The following is a 17,749-nucleotide window of genomic DNA, read 5'->3' as shown; positions in this document are numbered from 1 at the left end:
AAATTAATGGATTATATGGTGCATGTTTAATGTAATATTACAGATTTCGCCCTTGTATTTAAAACAAACAAATTATTCTACAAAAGGCATTTTATAGTCCGTTCGGTTGGAGGAAATTAGGCTTCCACTCCTACCTAATTGTGAAGACAAGTAAATTCATTTGCTTGGTTGAAATGAGTTACAATTCCGTAGAATTTAAATATTATATAGTTGACGTTTATACAAATATGTAATAAAATTAAAATTTTAATCTTATTACCATAATCCAAAAAAGTATAATTTATAAATTACAAATAACATCATGGGCCCCAAATTTGAGTTTTCTTAGAGAATGTAGAACTCTTTGAACTAGTTCTTAATTTATCAAAGTCTAAAAATCTAGATCTGTGAGGTTATAATAATATGATGCACAAACCATTATATATGAATGCAAATGAATTTCGACAATACAATAGGAAAATAAGATATTTTTTTTTTAGATTAAATAAATAGTACCAAAATTTAACACACACGATCAACAACTTTTATTACTTTCAAATTTTGAGCTTACATTGCATATGATGAAATAAAAATAAAATAAAATAAAAAGACACAAAAGTACATAAATTTTGAAAAGAAAAAAAACATAACATCTCCAACAATATTCTTTTAAGGAATGTGATCTGATCTCTTTAGAATACACTATTTATGAGGAGAACGAATTTGGCTTGAAACACTGTGAGCATCACACGATTCGACACAGTTAAAATAGCAACGAGGCGCGGGGTGCGCTGCACAATATTCAATGCAACACTCTTTACAACTTTCAGTGTGGCATTGCGCAGCTACCATGACGAAAACCGTCGGCGATAATGTTAAAGCCAACAAAAAAATTGTTAGCATTGGTATACAACTTCCCTTCATGTTTCTATTTGTGTTGTGGATGGCTTTCAAAATCAACATCCATATTTATAGGACGGGTGGGTGCATGATATAATAATTATGGTCTAGATTAAATGAATTTAGAAGTCTCTATTACCAAATATTTTAGGAGATTTTTTTTTCTTTCTAAATTTGCACCACTTACGTTTCGTAATCTAAAGATGTAATTTCTTATTTTATGAAGTTAATCCCAATGGGATTTTAAGATTTTAAAAGCGTGATTAGGTCCTTGATTTGTTGTCCATAATAGGACAGATTTGTTTCCAAATTTAAGCTGAACACATATGTACGTAAAAATACATCTCTTATGACGTGTAAAGAGTTCTGCTAAGTTTTCAAGAGTTTAAGGATTTTTTTTGGAGGCAAAATTCTATTACTTTGGGTAAATAAGCAAAATGAAAAAACGCAACGAAAAACTCAAAGTAATAGAATTTTGCCCAAAAAAAAAATTCTCTTAAACTCTTGAAAATTTATCAGAATTCTTTACACGTCACAAGTGATGTATTTTTACGTACATGTGTTTGGCTTAAATTTGGAAACAAATCTGCCCAATTATGGGCAACAAATCAATGACCTAAAGCCGAACGCATATGTACGTAAAAAATACATCACTTGTGACGTGTAAAGAATTCTGATAAGTTTTCAAGAGTTTAAATGAATTTCGAAGTCTCTATTACTAAATATTTTAGGAGATTTTTTTTTTCTAAATTTGCACCACTTACGTTTTGTAATCTAAAGATTAGACCTAATCAGGCTTTCAATATCTTGAAATCCCGTTGGGATTAACTTCCTAAAATAAAAAAATTACATCTTTAGATTACAAAACGTAAGTGGTGCAAATTTAGAAAAAAATCTCCTAAAAACATTGGTAATAGGGACTTCTAAATTCATTTCATCCCGACCCTAATTAATATATCATGCATCCACCCGTCCTATAAATATGGATGTTCCTCCCAAATGCTCTGTCGGGTCGGGGTGTGGGGGCCTTAGGGTTGGGTTTCAGCCTTTTGGAAGAATATGGATGTTGATTTTGAAAGCCATCCACAACGCAAATAGAAACATGAAGAGAAGTGGTATATACTAATGCTAAGAGCATCTACATTACTTGGGAAGAATATGGGGATAATGTAAAAGTGATTAGGAGAGAGAATGTGGGAAAGGGAGAAAAAAAATAAAAAAATCAAAATTAAAAAACAAACGAAAAAAAAAAAAATAAAAAAAAAAAAGAACCTGTCAGGCGCGCCGTTCGGCGCGCCTGACGCGCCCGTGTGGGCGGGCTGCTGTGCGCGAAACGGGCACAGCAGCCCCTTTTTTCTTTTCTTTCTCTTTCTTCTTTTCCTGCATTCTCCCCAATTTTGCAGGATGAATATCTCCACAATTATCCCCACCCCACATTTGTTATTATCCCCATTGAGAAGAATTAATACTGAAATCTCCCCATAATATGCACAAGTGTGGATGCTCTAACAATTCTTTTGTTGGCTTTAACATTATCGCCGACAGTTTTCGTCATATGCAATGTAAGAGCATCCACATTAGTTGGGAAGAATATGGGGATAATGTAAGAGTGATTAGGAGAGAGAATGTGGGGAAGGGAGAAAAAAAAAATTAAAAAACAAACGAAAAAAAAACCTGTCAGGCGCGCCGTTCGGCGCGCCTGACGCGCCCGTGTGGGCGGGCTGCTGTGCGCGAAACGCGCACAGCAGCCCCTTTTTTCTTTTCTTTCTCTTTCTTCTTTTTCTGCCATTCTCCCTTCATTTGCAGTATGAATATCTCCACAATTATCCCCACCCCACATTTGTTATTATCTCCATTGGAAAGAATTAATACTGAAATCTCCCCATAATATACACAAGTGTGGATGCTCTAAGCACAAAATTCAAAAGTAATAAAAGTTACGTTGATTGTGTGTGTTAAATTTTGGTATTATTTATTTAATTTAATTTTTTTTAAAAAAAATTATCCTCTTTTCCTATTGAATTGTCAAATTTCATTTTCATTCTTATATAATGGTTTGTGCATCATCATATTATTGAGTCAATACCCAAAATTATCCTCGACTATAGTGGTTTTTCTTAATTTCGTCCTAAACGACTTTGGTGACCTAATATAGTCCCAGACTTTTGTGTTTCGCTCAATTTAGCCCTTCGTTTGTTATTCCGTCAAATTGGTGTTAAATAAAGGGACAATTCAATAATATCAATATTGACCTCTCTTTACTTTCAACCTGCAAAGTGAGAAATCTATCTTTCTTACACGAATTACACTCAGAGTTACTCTCAGACCTACGAATCAAATTTTATATTCGCAGCTTTAGAAGTGATTCTGGGAGTAATTCGTAAAAGAAGATGAATTTCGCACTTCACATGTCTATGAATAAAGAGATGTCAATATTAAAATTACTGAATTGTCTATTTATTTAACAACAAATGGACGGAATAACAAATGGAGGACTAAATTGAGCAAAAACACAAAAGTCTGGTACGAAATTGAGTAAAAATACAAAACTCTGGGACTACATTAAGTCACCAAAGTTGTTTAGGACAAAATTGAGAAAAACCACAATAGTCGAAGACGATTTTGGGTATTAACTCTCATATTATTATAACCTCACAGATCTAGATTTTTAAATTTTGATAAATTAAGAACTAGTTCAAAGAGTTCTTCATTCTCTAAGGAAACTCAAAATTTGGGGCCTATGATTTTATTCATAATTTATAAATTATACTTTTTGGATTATAGTAATAATATTAAAATTTTAATTTTATTACATAAAAGGAGCTTTCAGCTCCTTTTCAGCTTTCAGCTCCTAACTTATAGATTTTCAGCTAAGTTTGCCAAACAAAGCCTCTATAATATTTAAATTCTACGAAATTGCAACTCCTTCTAACCAAGCAAATGAATTTTCTTGCCTTCGCAATTAAGTGGGAGTGAAAGCCTAATTTCCTCGAATCAAACATACTGTAAAATGTCTTTTGTAGAATAATTTGTTTGTTTTAAATACAAGGGCAAAATCTGTCATTCATTCAGCATGCACCATATAACCTGTTAATAGTTTTTTTTTTTTTTTAAACTATAATCGATCAAAAGATTTATGACAAAAAAAAAATGTTTATATACCCTTTTGATCTAGCGGGTCGCACGAGGTTTTGCATTGCGTGATTTACTTCTCATTAATAGTTTGCAAATTATTATACAAAAATAAAATTTACCTAACACACATTCTCATATAATGACTGCGAATTTATTTTGTCATCCAAAACAATATGTTTCTATTTATTATTTTATTTTCGCACGTAGGGTATGTTTGTTTCACTTTGATATTTGAGGGTTGATTAACAAACCAACGCGTATTATGATATAAATTTCCAAATTGAGGTTTCTCTTGCAACATTCCAATTTTTGAATAATTTTGAGGACTCAAACATGCCATATATATGGCAAATTATACAGTGCACCAAGGCGTACAATGCATTGTATGTCCTGACCCAAAATAATGTCGAGTTTTGTACCTTTTTCGCGTGTCTGACCCGTTAAAAAAAAATCCTGTTTCGAATGTACAGAATTGTATAATAGAAAACACAAAATTTTATACCTGAAAATACAGAATTTTTATAACTGAAAATCCCCATGTTTCGAATGTACAGAATTATATAATAGAAAACACCGAATTTTATATCTGAAAACACATAATTTTATAATTGAATATTCCCATGTTTCGAATGGGTCAAAGTACCTCTGAAGTCCCTGTAATATAGTGTTTTGTTCAATTTAGTCCTTCTACTTTAATTTTGTTCATATTAGTCCCTATACTTTAAAAATTGAAACAATTAAGGACAATAGTTGATTTGAGCAAATATTTATGTATTTATTTTGGGCATATTAATGTAATATATTGGTGGTAAAAATAATTAATTTTAAATATTTATAAAATAATATATGAGTTTGGCATGTAAGTATAATGACGTGACAGCGTCATATAAGCTATTGTCCTTAATTGTTTCACTTTTTAAAGTATAGGGACTAAATTGAACAAAATTAAGGTAGTAGGACTAAATTAAATAAAACACTATAGTACAGGGACCTCATATGTACTTTTTACATAATTATATAATAGAAACCACATAATTTTATAGCTGAAAACACATAATCTTTTTTAAAAGGATATGTACAAAACAGAATTCTATAACATGACATTGTTTTGGGAGGCAGAGCGACGGTATAACGATTGCATATCTACTATACTAATAAGAGCCCAAGAGAGTTAAGCCTATAATGGGTAGAAAAAATGGCGGTCGAGATTTTTTTTATCAAATGAATGGCTCAGATTGATCAAATTTTAATTTTTCCATAAGATTTCCTAAAAAAAATTAAAGTAGACTGAAATTTGAAACGCCCCTATAACAATAGGACCAAAAATGGAATTCACTCTAAATGTAAATAACTACATTATAACCCTTAAAGTTTAAATTTAAAAAATAATAATAATACTTTCTCTGTCATATTTTACTTGTTTATTTATTGGTTAAACTAACTCTTTTGGTCAAAAAAGACACTTTTTATGTCAAAATAAGACCATGCTCATAGAACCCTTCTGATATCCTTCTTCACACTGCCGCTTTCTGTCATAAAAGGTGACGAACAGCGACGAATCGTCAGTATTATTATTGTTGCTTTTGCTTGTATATATATATATATATATATATATATATATATATATATATATAAGTAATAACATTGTTCTAATTAAAAAAAAAAATACAATATTTGATAGGTGTACTAGCTATTTCATTCTAGGTATAGCTTAATTAAGTATGCAAAGTGCAAAGCTTAATTAATTAAGCGCTTCCATGGTCATCATTATTGTCATCTGCAGATTCCGGGAGGGTGAAGAAGATATAGACATGCGAGCCATCTCGCACTCCATACTCCGCCAGAGTAGCTTCGTTATCACACATCAGATTGTTCGCCGGCACCGGACCACCGCTGTCCAGTATCAAGATGAGTCTATCCTGTGGGAGCTGCTCGGTATCGCTGCAGATCTCCTTCTTCAAGTCCGACACGGTGGCGCCGTCCGGCAGGCGGACGTGGAACAGCGGCCCCGTTAGAATCTCCGCCACCACCACCATATATAATATAATCCTCTGAGCGATCGATCTATCTGGTTTTAATTTAATTGTTTTCAAGGAGAAATATAATTAAAGGGGAGTGAGGGATCACAGAGACTGCATTTCACGAGTCTGTTTCATATTGCATGCCTGAAAAATGGGATTGTTATGAGATAATGGAGATCAGATGGGTATGAATAGTTAATTGACTCCTAAAATATTCAATCACCAAATTAAACTTAACGACCGTTTCTTGCTGCTACTATACATACTCACTGTCAGTGATGGAGTAGAATTAGTCATCTTTTTTAATTTGTGGCTTAATTATCGTTAATTTTCCTTCTTTCTAATCACTTATTTATGGCACTGTTTCTATCAAATACTATGCCATATATTCAGCACACACCATATAATCTTCTAATATTTTTTGTTCCTTTTTTTGGGGTACAACTTATGGGTTAGAGATTGGACCTTACTCCACCACAAGATCCTAAGCTAAAATATATAACATTTTTATACCGTCTTGGTCAAGCATGTTGTACAAAATTTTCTTGGTATGATTTGTCTCTTTTGTGTGGTTTGTGATCTGTTACACAACAATGTAATTTATCTAATACATATCCTCATATAGTGGCTGCGAATTTTTCTTATCACCTAAAAAAATCATTTTTATTTACACCCCCCGTCCCATTTTGTTTGTCTAATTTGGTTAACAAGATTTGACTGAAGTTATTTTTAATTTAAATTTTCATAATATTAAGTTTAGTATTTGTATATAAAATTTATATATTTAGAAACTATATTAAAATTACTATTAAACACAAAAAAAAAAAAATCAAATTTAAAAATAATTAAAAATTACTAAAAAAAAAAAAACAATGAAAAAAGTATTGGTTTGAACTATGAATAGATTACGTTTGTTTCGCTAGTATGTTTTAGGGTTGATTAACAAATCAATGTGTAGTATGATACTAGATTTTCAATTGAGGTTACATTCCAAATTTAGAATAATTTTGATGATTCAAACAAGAAATTGCTCCTTTTAGTCTCTATGGTGGGCTAATATTGCCAAAAGCCCAAATAATATTATGTCAAACCAAACATAAGGTCCAATAAATCTAAAATAATACTCCCTCTGTCCCATTTTATGTGTCTTACTTTCCTTTTTAGTTTGTCCCAAAATGTTGTCCACTTTCCAAAATTAAACATCACCATCATTCTACTTTTTTCAAATTACCCTTCTAGCTTTTGCTTTCTTTATTGTTTTTATTTCTAAAAGTGAAAAAGTGAGGGGCATAATTGGAAAGTGCATAACATTTACTTTAATTCATTAAAAAGCGTGCAAAAAGTAAATGAGACATCCAATTCGGGACGGAGGGAGTATAAGTCAAGTACCGAATTTCAAGTTGAAATTACACAATCAATAATCAATCACCGGATTGTGGGATGTTAGGATTAGTCTGGTGAAATTTTAATGTATTAAAAAAAAATCAAATGTGTCATATGAAATCAACAATATACTTCTCAGTGACACAACTCATGAAAAAGTAAATTCTAAAAGATGAGAGAATCTTTAAATTTAAATATAGAAAGAGGTCAAATAAGCCTCCAAACTTTACTTAGTAAGTAAAATTAGATTTTTAAACTTTTTAAAGAAACAATTAAATTCATCGACATTATATTTTGGTGCAATGAAGTCTAAACTTTACTTAATATTACTTTTAAAAAATTTAGAGACCAAATAATTGACTTTTTAGGTGAAGTTCGATGGCTTATTTGACACTTTTTACATTTAAATACTACTTTTCAATCTCATAATCTCCTCTAGAGGCGATGTGAGATCATATCAAATTTTATGTTCAACAACTCAAAAAAAACAAAAACAAAAACAAAAACAAAAAAAGTAAAGGAAAATTTTAAAAAGAGACTACAATATATTGAACGAGCAAGTATTAAATGATACCGTATAAAATAAATAGATCTATGTACAAATGTACAATACGTAGATTTATTTGGTGGCTCGATGTTTCAGGGTAGCTGCTAATCAAAACTACTTTATTTATTTATTACTCCATGCAACTTATTATTAATGCTATTATTATGCATTTATTTATTACACCATGCCACTTATTATTGATGTTATTATATATTATGCATGAGTACAATTGCGTATTATAATGGTTGGTAGAAACTGCCAAATATTGATAGAGGGTTGTCATTGTCACCCTGGCCTAGAAGGAAAGATTGAGGTTTGCACGGATTTAGTTTATTGGTTCAGTAGATAATATTTAGGAGAAGAAAAAAAACAAAGATTAACCTGAAAATAGGTGAAGTCATATTTTATATGATTTATAATTTATTATATAAAAATAAAATGTATCTAATATACACGATCAGATAATAGCGATATGTTTTCGTCATAATAATAAGAACAACAAATCAATTAAGTGGTTTGTGGTTCACTGGTATCGAATTGTTTTTCTATGTGGGAGGTCTAGGTTTCGAGCCTTGTTGTAAGCGTAGTTTGTACGGGTATCCCCTCTCCTTCGTAATATACAAAATAAGAATAACAAATGAGAGATTTTTTTTTTTTTTTGTTTGAAAGGTACAAATGAGAGATTTTAAATAGCAGAAAATGCATGGAATGGGAATAGGGACCCGGTGGAGTGTGTTGGGGTAGCATGCAGAGCTGCAAAAGTATGGTGAAGCACGTAGATCACATCTCCCCACTAAATTCTATTTTCACTTGTCACCTCATCTGACAGTGTAATAATTTTGCTAGGTAGGCTATTTATTTTATTTTATTTTTGAGTTAAATAAATAGTGCATTAATATGCATTCAAAAAAAAAAATAGTGCATTAATATTATTTTTTTTTAAAAAATAAAGAAGCTAATTCATTAATCATAGGAGGAAACATTTACAATAACAATTCATGGAATGGTCAAACGTTTCTTACACTCAGATATAGAAACAACTTCAATTCCCTAGCATTGTTATGAAAAACTTGATTCGCAAACTATTTCACAAATTTGAAATTGAATTCTTTGGAGGAACTTAAAGCTTTTTGCAAGATTTGGTCAAACATACCCAAGACTAACACTGGTTGAATAGTCTTGCACACCATCTGAGTATCTATTATCATTCTTCTATCCAGTGACAATATCTTTATCGGGCTGAATGGTGTATATCATAGTTCAGATGAGTCTTTTTTTCATTGTCATGTTTGTCACCCAGGATGATATTTGCATACACGATGACCAGCTTTATCGTTTCACGCTTTATGAAAAAGAACTCGCCAAGTAAACAAGTCGAAGAAACTCGTCAAAACAACGAGAAGAAAAACACAGAAACTGCAAACAAAATTAAACCAGTAAAACAAAGCAAAAGGAAACAACAGTGCGAAAATAAGAGAGTAACGACTGGTAGAGGTGAAGATGACAGCGGGAAGACAATCAGACGGTGCCTCTATGATCTGCTTGCTTCACGGAGGCAACGACTGTATAAAATACCAAAGACGAGAGAGAATTAGAGAAATCTTAATAAAATAATGTATTAATATATAGTAATTCTCCTCTTACTTTTCCATATATATAAAACTTGAAATACAGAAAGCTAAGCAAGTATATGTTTGTCACGTTACGTTACTATGAACATGAATATGATTCTTGGTCTTCGGAAATCTTACGTCGGTCCCAGTCAAAGAAAATGTTGCTTACTGGTCAACTACGTGACTGGAGCGATATCAAAGGCTACTAGGCTACAGTAGAGACTACCCTATATTTATGTAACATTATGTATTTGTGCCTCAAGCATTAATCAATTCCAAATAAGTTAATAATTTTAAATAATATAATCAATAGCTCAGGTATTTATTTATTTTTAATAGTTCATAATTCATACAGAAAAAGTAAATCACAGTATGATTACGAGTCATAAACTCGACTAAAAAAGTGTTGACAATAATTAAACTTATAACATTGAGTATATAATTTATCCTATTAATTATCCCTTTTGGGAATAGATGTTAAGATTCTTGTCACTTATTTAAATTTGATTATTTACGATTTTTTTTCCATTTAGAATCATATTCAAGATTTTATTTAGAAAGTTTATCATAACTATTATCTGCTTTAATACGTAGGAATGGATGGCTGTTTGTATAACTCGCTTTCTCTGATTCTTTCTTCTCTCAACTGTGAAAACACGAGGGAGAAAGACAGGAGTGTTGTGTCTTGGAATTTTCTGTCAGTTTCTTTTGCTTTTGTAAATTTTCTGCTCTCTCTCTCTCCTCGCGGCGAGGCATTCGATTTGTTTGTTCTGAAAAGTCGCAAACGAACGTAGCATTCCCCATTTCAGGATTTTCAAAATATTTGTTTGTCAGAAAAAGATGAGCGTGTGTTTTTAAATAACAACACAAATAAGAGAGAAGCTCCATTTCCCAGGTGTTTTGGCTTCTCTCCTCTCTTCTAGAACTGAGTCGTCGTTTTCCCATGCTCAAACTTCATATCTTGAGGCCTATTCCAATCCCAATTTGTGAGTTCTCACTTTATACTCTTTCAAAACTAGTTTCTAGCTTTCTGGGTGTCCTTCAACACTCTGCATTTCGGATTTTTCTTCTTCATTTGTGTCTGGGTATTCGAATTCTTGGTTAAAAGTTGAATCTTGAAGACTGTGAGTTCAAATCCTGGGTATTTTGCTCCTTTCTAAGAATTTCAAGGATAATGCTTTGCCAGTGCTTTCTCAATTGACACTGAGATCTGACAGAATTGTGTGTGTGATGCTAGAATCTGGACCTAGCTAAATCTTCTTTGCTTCTTCTTCTTCTTCCCCCTTTGTATGGTACTCTCATGTTACTATTTATGCAAATTAACCATTGTTTGATGCTACATTTGCTTACAGATATGGGCAATGCAGTTTTTCAAGACTAGGGTTTGGATTTGACTTTTGAGTTCATTGGGAATTAGTGCAGCTGGAGAAAGTAGTTTGTTCTTTGGAATAGAGGTGAGGGAGCTAATTAGTCTTCCATTCATATTGATTATGACAGATTGCCTATAAAGTTAGGTTTATTTTGATATAAATTAAGGTTGACTAGGTATGCATATGATTGTATTATTGTACTGCCAATTTTCTTGCTCTGGGTCATTTGTTGCCCAAAAGTTGTGTTTAGTCTAAATACATTGGTCTAACTTAGTGTTGTTTGACTTGAATAATGAATCTTTTGGAAAGTGTAGAATGTCTTTCCTCATATTTCTATGTTTAGGTAAGTATGTTGAGAAAAACGAGTCATATCGTCATTATTTGCTTCTCTGAGCTGGCTTCACACTTTGATTTCTGAATGTATGTGATAAGATTGTGATTTCTTCGTTTTGGAATCCTGGCGTGTATTTCTGCAGAGGTACAAGATGCCATTGGACCTTGATCTTGATTCTTGACTGAATCTTGGTTCCTAGATTTAAAGCGCGATGAAATTAAAGAAAACGAAAGGATGGAAGTCGATTATTCCCCTCCATTTGAAGGAAAAATCAGCAGCCCGGTTCTGCTTGTTTCCAAAAGCAAGGCCAGATGGTTATGGCCCCGGTGATACACCAGTTTACCTTAATGTGTACGACTTGACTCACGTGAATGGCTATGTCTATTGGGCTGGCTTTGGGGTCTTTCATTCCGGTGTGGAAGGTAACTGCCTTTATCTCTTTTCACTCGTCGAGCCCTCTTATACTTGATTCTGTGCCTTTTCGATCAGTATGTTTGATGGATAACCCCGATGTTGTATTTCACAGTTCATGGTGTAGAATATGCATTTGGAGCTCATGATTATCCGACCAGTGGGGTATTCGAAGTTGAACCAGGGCACTGCCCGGGGTTCAAGTTTAGGAAGTCAATATTCATTGGGACTACACGTTTGGATCCAAACCAGGTGAGGGAGTTTATCGAGCGCCAAGCTGCTATCTACAATGGCGACACGTATCACTTGATCATGAAAAACTGCAACCATTTCTGCGAGGACATATGCTACAAGCTTACGGGGAAGAAAATCCCAAAATGGGTGAACCGCCTTGCGAAATTAGGTACCCTTCTTTCAAATTGCCTACCAATCAATGGCTTCTCATCACAATATGTGCTATATATAACTTTGCCTTATACAGGTTCAATGTTCAACTTCGTGTTACCCGAGGGCCTAAAGATTGCTGCTGTGCAACACGACCCTAATGGCAAAGAATACGAGTCTGAGAAGAGAAAGTTGAAAAGCGATTATTGTCGTATCCCTTCAACTTCTTCAACCAGGCACAAGCGGTTTTCAACGTCCTCGCTGTTTCTGCAGTCGCCGTTGAGAGGCTGCTTAACATCATGGAAATTGAACAGGTCTAACAATCATTCCCTAAAGGGGAGATGATGAATAGGTTAAAAAAAAAAACCCCATTTTGGAATGTTTTCTAGTCTTTTTTTCATGTACTATAGTGAAAAAATGTGAAGTCTGCTACATATGCTTGTAGAATGTAACAAAGGCATTCCTCTCTTCCTGAATTTGGTGATTCTATATTCTTGGTTTCTTTAATTACATTTGTAAGAACTTTTCCAACTGCTTGGCTGTGATCTTAGTGCATGTATGCCTCTGTTTGAAATTTTGCAACAAGTTTTTATTGTTCAAGAAATTGATCAGTTGTTCATTGCTGATCGGCTTAAACCAAAAAAGTTAGTAGACAACTTACAAACTTTTACAGGGTGTTAAAGTTAAAACCTTGTGATTCTTTACTAAGGTCACAAGGCAGATTTCACTAACATTCACGGGATAGTCTCAACACACCCACATAAGAAAGAGTAAAAAGGGGAGAAATAGCTTTCAAAGTGTAAAAAGAGTGTGCAACATATTTCAGAGAGTTCCTCCCCAAGTAAAAAAGTCATCTATAATGAACAGAAAAGCAAGCTTAATTAAGAACCCTAAACCAACAACTTTACATTGAATTTCAGCAAAGAAGCATTTTGACTGTTAAATGTTAACCAGCCTTTGTGTATCAGTAAAAGCCACTCCTCAAGGCAGTTTTTTTTTTTTTTTTTTTTTTTTTTTAAATAAAAAAAAAATTGGACAGCTTCTGAGTTGGAAACTGAAGCTGCAATGAAATGGCAATATCCAGAGATACAATGTAAGTAGTAATATGAACAATAAGAATCCCTCAACCGCGCAAGGTTCCAGCAATTTACTTTTGCTTTTCCTAGTCAATAACATCATACATGAATATACAGATGGTGAACTTGAATTACTGTTGAATAAAGAGACCTGCAGGAACACCAAAAACACACACTTCAGATGGATTCCCCAAAAGACTTCATAAACGACTCTTTCTGTCTGACTAAACACTTCATACACAGATGCTCCCGCCAACTCAAATTCAACTGTCCCGTTGTATTGGTTTTGCACAACTACCAAGATACCATCACACGGTATATTGAGTTAAAAAAGAGCCACAAAAGACTTTCTGTTTACACATACCAAAATATTTCAACAGAATAGTTTTCAACAGCAGCATCAATGTACTTGTCATAAAATGGGCATTTGTTAGCATACGTTACAGAAATACTTGGTCATCAAATGACGAAGTTTTTATTGTTTTAGCATAGATAAATAGCACACATGTTCAATTATATTCATGACAAACACTGCAAGTAGGATCTGACTACTTGGTGTCATTTCAGGACGATGCCATGAAATTATTCATTCGTCTTTCTGATGATAAACAGTAGACATGCTATTATTACCATTGAGAGCAGCATGATATACTCGCTTCTCAGCCAAGCCAATATCTGACATTATCATATTACCCTGCATCGAAAGAAACAAATGAGACCATGTATTTCTAACAACTTTCTCAGGGAATATAATGAAAATTAACAGTCCAAGGTTGTAATCCTACAACTTTTGGAACATAAAAATAATTTTACAAGCACTGGAAAATTAAATGAAAATGCCTACCTCACGAGCCATTAGTCTTCGGACATTCTCTGCATAAAGCTTTGGATCATCCTTTTCTTGTTGTGAGGGACAGTAAACGGGTAACCAGATAACTTCCATATAGTTTATAAATTGACAGAGAAGCAACAGCACATGCCGCGACTGCAGATCAAAATACATCTTAATATATACTTCATTTTCTCTGGTGCTAGTCACGAAGGGGGCTGGCTTAAAAAAAAAAAAAGATTTTCTTGTTTTTGTTTTCAAAAGTATAAACAATAATGTGTGTTCTTCAAAAAACCAAAAGGAAAAATGAATGTTATTAATTACTATGTTCCCTTTAAATAGGGTTTCTATTTAGACGCTGGCCATTTCTTTATAATAGATATGGGCAACAATCTTTACCAAGTGGATGAGATTCTTGATTCGGGTTTATAAGAAAATGAACTAAATTTATCAGAAAATACTCACCCCAGATATAGACTCCCAGGCAGGGCTAAATCTTTGGTATGGATATCTTAAAATGACAGGAAGTACTGGAGCTTTTGACAAAAAAGCACCAGTCTTGAATGGAAGGAGAAAATCCCCATTTGTTGTTGTGCCCTCTGTAATACATAAAAGGGTTTTAGAGAAATACTAAATAGATCCATGTACTATCAGAGCAAAAAATTCTTCAAGTGTATGCAAAAAAGAACTTTAGCATTTCTTTCAACCTCACAAGTTCAAATTAAGAAGTGTTACCAGACATCACACTGAAAGAGGAGTCACGTCACATACATAAGTTAACCACGTAAAAGGCTTTTAAATAACATAAAGCATGATGACTATAGATGAAAGAGTGTCAGCATTTGCAGGTGCTAGTCCAAGTCCATGGTAAAATACATGATCACTTAGCCTAAGAGTTAAAAGTACATTAAACACTTGACATAAAGCCAGTTTCAGTTTTCAGTACACTACAGTCTAAGAGATGCTTTGTGTATGAAATACAAAGTACCAAAAGCACAATTCAATTTCACAAGTGGAGGATATATTACTGGCAGAGAAGGGAAGGTCGCAGAACATGGCCAAAAAATTATGGAAGGAAACATAACCTGGAAAAAGCATAATCTTTGGGGCTAATTCATCCTGATGAGCTTCCTTGATCCTTTCATTTACCACACCTGCAGGGACGAATATAGTAGAAGTGGAAACAGAAAAGCATAAATCTAATTGTAAAGCTACTTAATGTATTGGGAAAATTTAGCTGAAGCTCTGTATCAGTAAAATAAATAATAACAGGGAAGTACTAGAGAGAGCATGTCAGTGCATGAAAAGCATTCATTTTTCCCCCATTCAACAAGAAAACATATATAGATGTTCCAAGGAGAGATGCACTACACATCAATAAAAGCTATCTACTATATTCTGTAGATTATACAGTCAAGGAAATGAGATATTCTACAGAGACATAATCTGCATTAGTAATTAAACTTTAAACCTAAATTACCAGAGTCTAAGCATAAATGTCACCCAAAATTTAAAAGTTCCACATAACTACATAAGCAACACTGTGCAGAATATGAAGTTTTAAATTTTAATGACCAGAAAAAAATAATTTGTACCTGAGACACCTTTGAACTCAGGAGATCTAGACTCCCGCTGGACATATACACAACCAAGGCACTTGCTGTGGCAATTACAATAAGTATCAGATTTAAGAGACTTTTAAGTTAACTATACAGTATCTGGGCATTTTTGTGTATAAAAAATAGAAAAAAACAAAATATAAGTAGTAATAAAAGGTTGTTGGACAAAAGGTAAAACTCATGACATGCCACATAATTACTCTCATATAACTCATGACATATTTACTTTTCAAGACATACTAATTAATGAAATAATGTAAAAATATACAGTAATATGTGAGGATTGTCTAATCTGTTGAAACTCTCTGTATTCAAGAAGAAAAACTTATAATTCTTTGTAAAGCCACAAAACTAAAGTAAACTAAGAAATAATGATGATTCTGATGATGTTAGGGATGTTACTTCTCTTAAGAGAAATTGCAACCTTAAGACAGGGAAATTTTTATAAGTTAAAAGAATAAGAATGTAAGCCAACCTGATAAGACCAACCAGAGGAAGCTTAGCCACTGATCTCTTCAACAATATACACGGGGACCACAGTCAAGTAAATTAGTAAAGAGATGTAACAGACAGAAACAATGGCAAACCAATTCTAGAAAAGCTAACTGACCTTGGCAACAAAACTGGGAAATGAGGAAGACATGTGGTACAAGATATCCAAATGAGAAACATGATTTGACACTATGGCACCTGGCCTTTCAGGTTCTGAAACCTGGCCCTTCATTTGAAAACAGCAAAGAAACATAAGTACAACCATATGAAGAAAAAAAAAGTTCAAACATTATGGTTTTTGACTTGAGAATATATCAAGCTCCATTACAAAATGGGTCAGTCAAAACATACTATATTGCCATAATTGACACTACTTATTTAGAATCAAGAGCAGAAACATCAATAGAAGTCTCCCAACTTTATCAAAAATATCAAGAGCATTTAGTTACCAAGCATTGTCCAAATTACACATTTTACCCAATATTTTTCTATTAAAAAGATCTTGCCCATCCATCTTTTTCACATAATCACCTCTCTAAAATGAAGTTAGCTGTGCAATCGAAGCACTTAAACCATAAAGATGGCTTTCTAGCAAATAATAATCAATGGCAAAGTTATACTCTAATAAATTTGAACATGAATTATTTTGTTTCTTTCCTTTAAAACAAGTTCTGCTAACTTAAACCCCTATATACTACCATATGAATATAATTGGAGTCAAATCAACAGCTCCTTTCCAGAATCATCGTTGCTAAAAAGCACAGGGCTCGGAAGCCTCACTCAAACCATAATGCTAAACTACAAACAGCCATTGCAACCATCTCAAAGTAATTAACTTATGCTTCATGAAGTTTTCTCAACATAAAATACAAAACTGCTTTTTAAAAAAATAAAATAAAAAAGGACAGAAGAATATTGAAGTACCTCATTATTTAATTTTCCGTTGATGTCGTTATTCCCTTGAACATGAGTTTTCCGAATCCAGTAAAATCCAAAGGCGAAAAGCATTGCTCTAGCGCAAAACCTACCACTCTGCGTAATCACCTTCCTTCGCCAACCGCCCAAGTGCGCATAATCCTCCTGCTCCTGCTCGTCCTCCCTGTTGGGAGCCAGAAAAGCGGTGCAAACCCTACAAATCAAGTAATAAACCAGCAGAATGGCGGTGGCAGCCACAACTCTGAGCGGCAACAGCACGACCAGCCCGATTGCAAGTAAAAGCTTCTCCTTCCTAGGCAGCTCTCCCCGCCCCATAATCCCATACACGTCGTGCCTCACAAACGGCGCATACTTCTTCTCGAGCTCCTCCATGCTGGGGGAGGGAGGCGGCGGGGTGTGGACTTGGGCCGGGGCGGAATCCGTGCCCGCCTTGATGAGCGGGCGGTCGTCCTTGGTGGTGCTGGTGGGGTCGGGGTCTTCGGCCGATTTGGGCCGCACCGGACGGATGGCCTCCGGCGGGATGTTTTGGAGTTCGGACCCCATTCCGGAATCCGAAGGAGATTGATTTTGGATTGGTGCTAGCATAAAATTCCTTCACTGTTGCGTAGCCATTTTTTTTTTTTTTAATTTTTTTTCTAAAACAAAAATATATCTGCAGATCTGATAGATAGACTTGATAGTGAAGACGTGCGATGTCGCGTGGCGGTTACGTTTACGTGC

The 17,749-nt window shown here is 33.8% G+C and overlaps 2 protein-coding genes across 4 annotated transcripts; one reads left to right on the top strand and one right to left on the bottom strand.

Annotated features, from left to right (window-relative positions):
- Positions 1 to 10,204: 10,204 nt before the first annotated feature.
- On the top strand, positions 10,205 to 12,662 carry LOC109149137 (deSI-like protein At4g17486). Of its 2 annotated transcripts, none has more exons than XM_019296787.1 (5): positions 10,205 to 10,564; positions 10,931 to 11,032; positions 11,425 to 11,704; positions 11,809 to 12,096; positions 12,175 to 12,662. In XM_019296787.1, exons 3-5 carry the CDS (start codon positions 11,494 to 11,496, stop codon positions 12,420 to 12,422), a joined length of 747 nt encoding a protein of 248 aa, XP_019152332.1. In that variant the 5' UTR covers positions 10,205 to 10,564; positions 10,931 to 11,032; positions 11,425 to 11,493; the 3' UTR covers positions 12,423 to 12,662. The 2 variants fall into 2 exon arrangements, with proteins under 2 accessions (XP_019152332.1, XP_019152333.1); XM_019296788.1 differs by lacking the exon at positions 10,205 to 10,564 and adding an exon at positions 10,590 to 10,801.
- A 292-nt stretch (positions 12,663 to 12,954) lies between these two features.
- On the bottom strand, positions 12,955 to 17,693 carry LOC109149790 (lysophospholipid acyltransferase LPEAT1-like). 2 transcript variants are annotated; one of them, XM_019297788.1, is made up of 9 exons: positions 17,018 to 17,691; positions 16,212 to 16,319; positions 16,077 to 16,114; positions 15,578 to 15,642; positions 15,068 to 15,136; positions 14,448 to 14,581; positions 13,998 to 14,138; positions 13,784 to 13,847; positions 12,955 to 13,304 (listed from the first exon to the last, which is right to left on the bottom strand). In XM_019297788.1, the coding sequence occupies exons 1-9, from the start codon at positions 17,612 to 17,614 to the stop codon at positions 13,285 to 13,287; spliced, it is 1,236 nt and encodes a 411-aa protein (XP_019153333.1). In that variant the 5' UTR covers positions 17,615 to 17,691; the 3' UTR covers positions 12,955 to 13,284. The 2 variants fall into 2 exon arrangements, with proteins under 2 accessions (XP_019153333.1, XP_019153332.1); XM_019297787.1 differs by lacking the exon at positions 12,955 to 13,304 and adding an exon at positions 13,336 to 13,503 and having other exon boundaries at positions 17,018 to 17,693.
- Between the last annotated feature and the right edge of the window lie 56 nt (positions 17,694 to 17,749).

Source organism: Ipomoea nil, unplaced genomic scaffold (genome assembly GCF_001879475.1).
Source record: "Ipomoea nil cultivar Tokyo-kokei standard unplaced genomic scaffold, Asagao_1.1 scaffold2159, whole genome shotgun sequence".
Classification (NCBI taxonomy): domain Eukaryota; kingdom Viridiplantae; phylum Streptophyta; class Magnoliopsida; order Solanales; family Convolvulaceae; genus Ipomoea; species Ipomoea nil.
This window is presented reverse-complemented; position numbering and strand designations above follow the sequence as displayed.

What these genes read in the sequence shown, in the direction of transcription:
- LOC109149137 (XM_019296787.1), top strand. Translation starts at nt 11,494, where the DNA reads ATGAAATTAAAGAAAACGAAAGGATGGAAGTCGATTATTCCCCTCCAT. An exon ending in CTTTCATTCCGGTGTGGAAG is followed by an intron (nt 11,705 to 11,808) that starts GTAACTGCCTTT and finishes TGTATTTCACAG; the next exon opens with TTCATGGTGTAGAATATGCA. An exon ending in GAACCGCCTTGCGAAATTAG is followed by an intron (nt 12,097 to 12,174) that starts GTACCCTTCTTT and finishes TGCCTTATACAG; the next exon opens with GTTCAATGTTCAACTTCGTG.
- LOC109149790 (XM_019297787.1), bottom strand. Translation starts at nt 17,614, where the DNA reads ATGCTAGCACCAATCCAAAATCAATCTCCTTCGGATTCCGGAATGGGG. An exon ending in CCTGGGAGTCTATATCTGGG is followed by an intron (nt 14,139 to 14,447) that starts GTGAGTATTTTC and finishes TTTGATCTGCAG; the next exon opens with TCGCGGCATGTGCTGTTGCT. An exon ending in GAAGACTAATGGCTCGTGAG is followed by an intron (nt 13,848 to 13,997) that starts GTAGGCATTTTC and finishes CTTTCGATGCAG; the next exon opens with GGTAATATGATAATGTCAGA.